Consider the following 9,295-nt stretch of genomic DNA (forward strand, 5'->3'; position numbering starts at 1 on the left):
TGTGTGTCTGTATGTGTGTGTATGTGTACGTGTGTGTTATATCTGGGTGTGTGTCCTGTGTGTATTATGTATTAGGTTGTGTATATTGTGTTTGTGTGCACGTGTGTCTGTGTGTGCATTCTGTATGGTGCTGTACGCTGTGTGCGTTTGCATTGCACATGTGCCTGTATGTCTATTGCGTGTCTATGTGTGGTGTGCAAGTTTATGTCTGATCTAATCATTCCCCAAAACATGGGCCTCCTACTAGGGGATATTCACCTCATTATCTCTTAGCAGGAACACTGAGGGTAGGGTGCGGCTTAGCAACAGAAGACGGTAGACCCAGCCATTTGTCTTCTTTGCACCCTGTGAAAAGGGATCATCCTCGAACAGGAATGGGGAAGGCCCCTGTCCAATACAGCAGCTTCCTTTGTCAGTCAGAAGCCCTTTCTCCTATGCTGAGGCTGGGACAATGTTCACAGTGGAAGTAGCACTAAAGAAGGCTTGGCCCAGTGCACAGAGAGCTGTCTCATTTGCCCTCTGCCTATTGGGCATTAGCTGATCTCACAGCCCTTAAGGTCTGGTCTTTATGTGCAGGATTTGGGATTAGAAAATACTTGAAAGTGAGTGATCTCAATAACAGATACAAATTTTTGGCCAAAGCTAACCTCCTTTTTCTCAAGAAAGGGTGTCAGCCAAGATGCAAGTTATAGATAGCAAAGGAAAAGTAACCGAGGCCTCTTTCTGTCTTTATGGGATGATAAGATCAGGTGGTGGACTCAATTTTGATATGAGGACAATTAATGACAATTAAGGTTATGGGGGGGAAGCAGAAAGAGGGACGGAGGGAGGGGGGTAGGGCCTTGGCGTGTGTCACACTTTATGGGGGCAAGACATGATTACAAGAGGGACTTTACCTAACAATTGCAATCAGTGTAACCTGGCTTATTGTACCCTCAATGAATCCCCAACAATAAAAAAAAAAAAAACTGGAGTTACAGGGATGCTGGGTGTAAAGCAAGTAATTCACAGTAGGTGCTAAATAAATATGGTACAAAAATTAAAAAAAAAGATCAGGTGGTGGGCAGCTAGGAGTTACAGAAGTGATGGGATACAGCTGGAATCGGCCCAAGGAGCTCCCCTATTTCTGACATGCAGAGTGAAACACAGGACCCTGAGATCTGCTCCACAGTGAGTTTACAGGGCCCTTACCCCTTCTGCACAACTTGGCTCTGACAATGGTGGTTTCAAGAAACGCATGGTGCACTTGAATTTTCTCTTCAGATTTCATGGCAGACTGAAAGAACCTGGGCAAAGCAGTGTCACGTCCAATAACTTTTGCACTGTGTCTTGGGAGGTTTTCTACTTAGCAACTAGTCCATACCAACAGCTAACAAAAATAAGTACTTGTTGGCTAAGCCGAGGGAAGGAGCAGAGGTCACCAGCCACATTTGAGGAGCCTTGCCTCTTACTTCCAAAGACTAAACAACAGCCGTGTAAAATTAACTTCTGTCCTGGTCGGGGGCCAGAGGGTTGCATGAAAGAGAAACCCACTGGGGCAAGCATAAACGACAGAGGATATGTTGGGAGGATTAAGGGAATTTCATAGACTCTGATGTATGACCTTGGAGGAAATGGAAGGTCAACAGTCTCTGTCACATCCACTGTCTCACTCTGCTATGTCTTTATTTTGGTCTAATTTGTTATTTTCTTTCTACAGTTAAATGCTGTATCTACACATGATCCATAGTGGTTGCCGCAAAGTGGGGCTTCCTTCTCCAATTTTATATGAGCTCCCACGAATCACCTTCCCCTGTCCCTTTAGTCCTGCTTTTCTTGTTTCAAATAAGAGAGAAAGACAGAGATGCCAGCCAGCTCAGTGCTCCTAAGAGAGATAGCTCTCACAGCAGCTGCCTGCCTCATCCCAGCGAGCCGCATCCAGGCAGGCAGGGTCACATGCCTTTAAGAGCTGGTCATCATTCTGAGCTTAGGGTGGAGCAGGTGCTTCAGAAGAGGGGGAAGGTGGGGGCAGAGGAGAAGCAATGCATCTGACCGTTCACTGTTGAGCGAAATGGCATCATTTTTTGCCTTAAGTTGGATGCTATATCCAACGATCGGCCTGGCCAGACTGTTCTCAGAGGCAGTTGATCTAAATCACCAAAGTGGAAAAGGCAAGGGACGGAGATGTGCACGCCCCTTGTCCCTGACACCCAGTTTCTTCCAGCCAGTTGGGAGAAGGGTGGAGGTGGAGAGAGAGACAGACCCTCTATACAGGGTGCTTCTTCCCCTCAGTCCCTGGTCTGACCTCTGACCTCCGAGCCAAGACTATGTCTGGAGGCTGGTGCAAACCCATTCCTACAGACCCAGACACGGCAAGACCATCAAAACTGAAGCCCTTGTCTAGATTAAGGTCTTTAATCTGTGTTGTGGGTAATAAGTGGAGACTCAGGATGAAAGCAACTTAAAAATAATGTAATAAACATTTTTCATATACATGTGTAACACTTGTAAATGATCCCTCTAGCCAGTAATGCCCTTTGGCATGGAATTTATTATCATGCAGAAGTAGATACAGGACAGCCCGAGGGTCACAGTTTTCACTTAGCATCTCCAGATGTTTTTTTATAAAAAGCAAATCTTACCCTGTTTGTTGTTGTTGCTGTAGCCTGCTTGCTACATCTTTATAAGAATTCCTTCTCTTTTACACCCTTGGTGCCTCCTATCCCATATCCCTACACTGTTTTGAAGGTTTTTCTTTGTTCTTGTAGTAATATTTCTGCCACAGTGTGTCCATTTTACTAAGCAGCGGTCTTGGTGAGCACTCAGGCACATTCTCATTAACTTATTCTTCTCAGCAGGAAGCAGCCATCAGTTGCTGGGTCCAGTTCAGTGACGGCTCAGTCACGCCCCTAGATATTTATGACGGGAAAGACTTCTCTCTGATGGCCACATCCTTGGATGAGAAGGTGGTCTCCATCCACCAAGACCCCAAGTTCAAGTGGCCTATCATTGCCGCTGAAATGGAAGGACGCGGTGCTCTGGTCAAGGTTGAAATGGTTATCAGTGAATCGTGCCAGAAATCCAAGCGGAAGAGTGTGCTCGCTGTCGGCACAGCCAACATCAAAGTGAAATTTGGTCAAAATGATGCCAGCCCCAACACCAGCGACAGCAGACACACTGGGGCAGGTGTTCACCTGGAAAATGACATCAGCAACAGAAGGCCCAAAAAGACCCTGCACGAGTGGGAGAGCCCGGAGGGACGGTACTACAGCAGTTCTTCAGTGGGACTCATGGAAGGGAGGGGCACTGTGACAGAGAGGTCGACCTTGCGGAAGAACGACGGTGACAGCCACCTGCAGACCATCCCCGTCGACCTCACCAGCTTCCCAGCCCAGGGGGACCTCCCCAGAAGCAACGGGGAATTGGATGAGAATGACCCAATGCAGGCATCCAAAGGGCTGAGTGACCTAGAAATTGGGATGTATGCTTTGTTGGGTGTCTTCTGCCTGGCTATTCTAGTCTTCTTAATAAACTGCGTGACCTTTGCGTTAAAGTACAGGCACAAACAGGTTCCCTTTGAGGAACAAGAAGGGATGAGTCACTCCCACGACTGGGTTGGGTTGAGCAACCGGACAGAACTGCTGGAGAATCACATTAACTTCGCATCCTCCCAAGAGGAGCAAATCACTGCCATTGACAGGGGCATGGATTTCGAGGAGACTAAATATCTCCTCAGCACAAACTCCCAAAAAAGCCTCAACGGGCAGCTGTTTAAACCATTAGGATCCACAATCCTGGATGGGAAAGATCAAAAAAGTGAGCCCCCAACATCCCCTACCTCAAAAAGGAAAAGAGTGAAGTTCACCACCTTCACCACCATCCCCTCGGATGACCCGTGCCCCACCAGGAACTCCCTGGGGCTGAGCAGTGAGGATGACATTAAGTGGGTCTGCCAGGATCTGGACCCTGGGGAATGCAAAGAGCTACACAACTACATGGAGAGGTTACACGAACATGTGTAAGCCACACACACACTTTGTTCTCACTCACCTTTCAGCCTTTAATTCCAGGATGTGTAGCAGTGGTGCACCTGGGACAGAAATGAAATGGTAGGACAAGAGAAGGGTGACACTGTCCAGAGAATCTCAAAAGACAACCCCATCCTGGCGGGAGAGGCCCCGAGTTGGCATCGGTGCACACAGTCCAGCGTACGATGTCTTACTTAACGTTAAGAGGTTTATTACTACGGCAAGATTTTTAAAACTTGGAACAAAAAGGAGTTCTGAATCACTGAGCTTCTGAGAGCTTCCAGGGAAGAGCCGCCTCTCTCTTTCTTTCTCTTGTTAATCAAAGCAATTTGGACATTATAAATTCCACGTGACTCCAAGATTCAATATTGCAAACAACAGAAGAAAAGTGCCACTCAGGTTGGGCATGCGTGGATGAGCGGGAGGAAGCGTGTCATGTGAACCGCAGTAGCAGATCTTGCTGTGAGCGTGGTCACAGGCAGCCTGGATCCCAGTCTGCTCCGGAGAGACACTCTTGAGTCCCTAGGGCAGAGCTGGACCAGGTCCTTGACAGACCAAGGCAGTTGCTGGTGAGGACTGATTGGGGACAAGTGTGAAATTCTTTGTAACTACACACCAGAAGCAAACACACACACGTGAATCTTCTGAGCAGTTCAGAGCATTTCTTTATTTGTAAACTAAGGATACTGGGCATAGAATTTCAATCAGGTTCAAGGAACCAGGCTCTTCTTAGCAAGTTCACTCTGTTTAAATTTAAATTCCTCTACTATATTGCCACCTTCCAAAATGCTGTTGGTCACTTGCAGGTAAGGGCGGGGTGGGGGGGCAATTTCCAATTTCCTGAGGCCCTTCCCTTCATCCTGGGCATTGTGTCAACTCTGTCCATCTTTGAAAAGGCTGGCCTTTAGGGGTAGGCAGTATTCACAGGGAACTCAGCACTGGGTAGGGTACAAGCCCTCACCTGTCTACACAGACGAGAGGGCTGTTTCCTGATGCATCTGTCACGGTTCTTGGTGGGTCTCCTGTCCAAGAATTTACCCTTGAGGTTGTTGAGACATCTGGGTGTCTGTGTGGAGGGTGCAGGGTGAGCAGAGGGGTGGATCCAGCAGGAAGCCTGACCCCACACAAGTACAGAAGCTTCTTCACCTTGGAGGCCTGGAGGACGTGAGGCTCCGGGGCAGGTGGGGGACGTGCAGGCCGTGGGAGCACCTGGCTCTAAAGTCAGCCCGGAAAGGGGTAGCATTGCTTAAAATCGAAATGACTCTGAACATCTCCCAAATCCCTCGGGGGTGGGGGGAGTTCCATCTCATGCTCACTCCAAGGCAGGGAAGGGGGTGGGATAATTGCCAACTAGATAGGATCTGAGAGAGACGGTGCAGGGGACAGGCCGGGAGAGGCCATGCAGTTGAGCGTCTCTCTCCCTTCCTCCCTCCTCTCTGTCTTTCTCCTCTTTAGATTTCTCCTTTCCAATTTCTCTTTCTCGGTGTATCTGTCTCTCTGGATCTATCTCTCAGCTTCCTTTCTGACTCTGTAATTCTGTATGTTTGCGTCTCCACCCTTTTTCCTTCCTCTCTCCCCCCCCCCCCATAATTGCATTCTCCTTAGCTAACGTGTGTGCAGATTCCACTGGTTCACCCTCTCAACCTCAGCACTCTCTCCTCCAGCTGTGGTGCTCTCAGTTTGCTCTGAGACTGGATTCCTGCAGCCAGCACCGTCACCTGCTCCTGTCCCCAAGTTTACTTACCTTGTTTGCTGGGGTCACCCTTTTTGATGATAATTCTTTCTTTTCAGCAGCTCCTCATATTTCTTTGCATTCTCGCCCTCGTGGTGTTTCGTTTAAACCACAGCCGCTGTCCTCGCCCGAATCTGTCCACGCGTAGAATGTACTGTAGATTGTAAGAATGTTAATATATATTTATAAACTCACCGGCTGTAAATATAAAGTTTGCATTCAGCGGCTTCCTGTTTGTCCTTTGTCTTTCTACACGCTGACCCCCTCCATGGGGCTGCCATCGATTGCAAATGGCTCTCCTGACGCTATGGCTTTTGCTAAATGAAATGCAGAGGTAAGCACCCTAACACAAACCAATTACACCCTTACATTGGTATCCCTGCTCTCTGCAGCGAGGAGATGTTGACACACGATGACAAAGTGCATTGTGTACTAAGTGTCTCTCCTTCAGGACCTGAACGGATTTGCAAATAAATCACACATGCAATTCTCTCCTAAAAGCCTGCTGACTGATGGTGGTAAGTGGGAGCCGTGGCAGGCAAACGTTTATTCCTACCTCTCTTGGGGCTGCAGCGAGGAAAACGCTATGCTCTTTCCTGGGGCCTCCAACACACATACGCAGAGTAGCTCTGGGCTGGGTTAGAAAAGTTCAGTCTTTAAATTCCTTAATCAAGTGCAGTCCCAACAGAATTGCATGTAAAGAGAAGTTGCGTGAGATCCTCACACTCATGTAGAGAGTGGTGAGTATTGGATCATTCATTTATCCAGCTGGTACTTATTAGGCCAGAGACGGCTGTCAGCTGTGGAGATAGAGCCGTCAAGATTAGACAACCCACACACATTCGTGCTGGGAAACCTCACTGACATCCTTCCAGGGAGGGGGTGACAAAGTAATGTTTGTGCAGTCGTTAAATTTTATAAATGACAACAAAACAGGTTACAGAATAGAGAATCAATTGAGCCAACATTTAACACTTAGAGCAGCAGTTCTCAACCTGTGAATCGTGACCCACAGGACCTGTATTAAAGGGCCGCAGCCTTAGGAAGGTTGAGAACCACTGACTTAGAAGATTTCACCTAAAAATTCTGGATTTCTATTGTCATTTGAAAATTCAGACACTCCGGTGAGAACGGCTTCCAATCCTTAGCCCTGGTTGAGTAAAATCAAGAGCGAGGGTCTCCCTCCACCCTGGTCTCTCCTTGACTCAGGGCATTGATTCTGTTTATTACTGATCTCATCACTCTTCTTGGAATAGACAAATATTTCTCCTGACTTATGCCTGTCCCCAAAAATGGGGGAAACAAATATAGACAGAGGAACTATGTGTTTTCAAGATAGGGAAGACTAATATTGCTTTATGAAAGAGAAGAATGTTCCTATGTGTCCCCAGGGAAATATGGAATGTCATTGTTTAAAGAACACAACGTTGCCATTATAAGGCAAAACGGAAGGGGAATCTGTGTGCTCAGAACTCGAGAAAGAAATGGCACCAAAGTCTTAACTGAGATTTCCTCAGGATGTCTTTTTGAGTGTGAATAAATGAAGTGACGCGGCTAAGTCTCTCTCATCCCTGGCTTGTTTGCTCCTTTGGGCCAGCAGAAGGGCCCCCAGAGGCACCGAGCTTCCCAGCCCGTGGAGGAAGTCCAGTCCCCAATGCTGATGGGAAGCCAGTCTAGAACACCTGCACTGTGTCAATCCCTCCTGGACTACAGATACTTTGCTGTAAAAAAGTAGCACAAACTGAGTAGCATGAATAACAGAAATTTATTGTCTAGAAGCCACAAACCCAAGATCAAGGTGTGGGCTGGTTTGGTTCCTTGTGAGGCTGTGAGGGAGACCCTGTCCCGGGCCTCTACCAGCTTCCCGTGGCTCCAGGCAGAACCTTGGAGTCCCTTGGCTTGTCGACATATCACTCTAACCTCTGCCTCCGCCATTGCTTAGCCTTCTCCCTCCAAGTTGGTGTTTCAACATTTTCCTTCTCACAGTGACACCAGTCTCTGGATTTCGAATATACCCTAGTCCAGTATGACCTTATCTTACCTTGGTTACATCTGCAAAGAGCCCATTTCCAGCTAAGGTCACAACCTAAGTACTGAGGATCAGGGACTCACCACACCTTCTTGGAGGATGCATTTCTATATACTCCACAGAGAAAGAAGTGCCCTTGGGATGGAAAACATGTCTTTCTGTTTGCTTCAGAGAGAATCTTTCTCCTTGAAAGTGATTAAAAAGAAATCAAGTGAGCTTATAGGGAAAAAATATGGAGGAGAGAGGGACAAAATGTGTTCCTTCCTAGGAGCGAGCAGCTAGAAGTGCCCCTGCCTGACCCCCAGAATGGCTGGCCCCGGGCTCCCTTTGTCTTCCTGCCTCTTCTCGCCACATCTTGCTCTGTGAAAGCCGGCGTGGCTCCCTTCTCAGGCAGAACCGCCCTCCAGGGAGGCCTCTGGATGCTCCAGATTTGTCAGTTTCACAGAGTGAAGACAGCAACTGTCCTATCATCTCCAGAAAACACTGTCCTTTGCCTCCTGTTAGCCTGCAGGGGTTGCTGCTGAACATAATTCAGATTGCTCCCCCGCACGATGGTCCAGGCCTTCATCACAGGTGCCTCTCCCAGCCCTGAAACCTAAACCGTATCACAGGGACTCAGAGCAGGGAAGGGTCAGATTGCCAAGGCAAGATGGAATACTTATTGCCATGGACTGAGGAAGCAGTTGCCCACGGAGCAAAGCGATCAGTCCCACTAGGCATTGGCTAGTGGGACTTTGCATTGGCTCTTTCTGGCTTCTGCTCTTCCCAAGTTCCATTCCTGTGAGCTTTGCTTTCCAGGCTTCTAAACATTCAGAAAGATTCTGGAGCCACATAGAAAGGGCCCCAGCAAATTGTAGGCCATATTGAGGAATGGGAACAAGCCCCAGCAAATTGTAAGCCATATTGAAGAGTGGGAACAAGCCCCCTTCACAAATAACCCATGCGGGTCAACCGTGGAAACCCTCTTCTCTCAGGCTGGGGGCCCATGAATGAGCCCCTTGGGACCAGCACAATTTCCATGCTTTTTCTTGGACAGCTGGACCTTGATTGAATTTCTCGCAGCTGTTCTTCCTGATATTAAATCAAGCCTGACCCACCAATTACACTAATGGATTTAAAGTACTACAGCCATGATTGTTTTATAACTTTGAAAGCTTCTCTGCTATTCCTCTCTGTTCCCCGAATCCAGAGCATTTCAAGGCTCTTGGGTGAATCTAAGTAGGCAGTCGATGCTTTCTAAATGAAAATTATCAGAGTGACCTTTTAAAAGCATGATTTATTGCCAGACACCATGACTCATGCCTATAATCCCAGTACTTTGGGAGGCTGGGGGGAGGGGAGGATCACTTGAGGCCAGGAGTTCAAGACCAGCCTAGGCAACAAAGCAAGACTCTGTCTCTTCAGAAAAATTAAAAATCAGCTGGGTGTGGTAGCATATCTGTATTCCCTTGAGGGGACTACAGGAGTTTGAAGTTACAATGAGCTTTGATCACACCACTGCAGTTGAGCTTGGGTAATAGAATGAGA

At 47.8% G+C, this 9,295-nt stretch overlaps 1 protein-coding gene across 3 annotated transcripts in view; it reads left to right on the top strand.

Annotated features, from left to right (window-relative positions):
- Window positions 1-5,878, top strand: part of TMEM132D (transmembrane protein 132D) — a 742,271-nt gene extending 736,393 nt beyond the window's left edge. For 2 of the 3 annotated variants that reach the window (XM_053589947.1, XM_053589949.1), the window contains one exon: window positions 2,835-5,878. In XM_053589947.1, the coding sequence (XP_053445922.1) occupies window positions 2,835-4,001 (1,167 nt within the window). In that variant the 3' untranslated portion in view covers window positions 4,002-5,878. The remainder of the gene's footprint in view (window positions 1-2,834) is intronic. The other variant, XM_053589948.1, reaches the window with a different exon arrangement.
- The last annotated feature ends 3,417 nt before the right edge of the window (window positions 5,879-9,295 follow it).

Source organism: Nycticebus coucang, chromosome 4 (genome assembly GCF_027406575.1).
Source record: "Nycticebus coucang isolate mNycCou1 chromosome 4, mNycCou1.pri, whole genome shotgun sequence".
Lineage (NCBI taxonomy): Eukaryota > Metazoa > Chordata > Mammalia > Primates > Lorisidae > Nycticebus > Nycticebus coucang.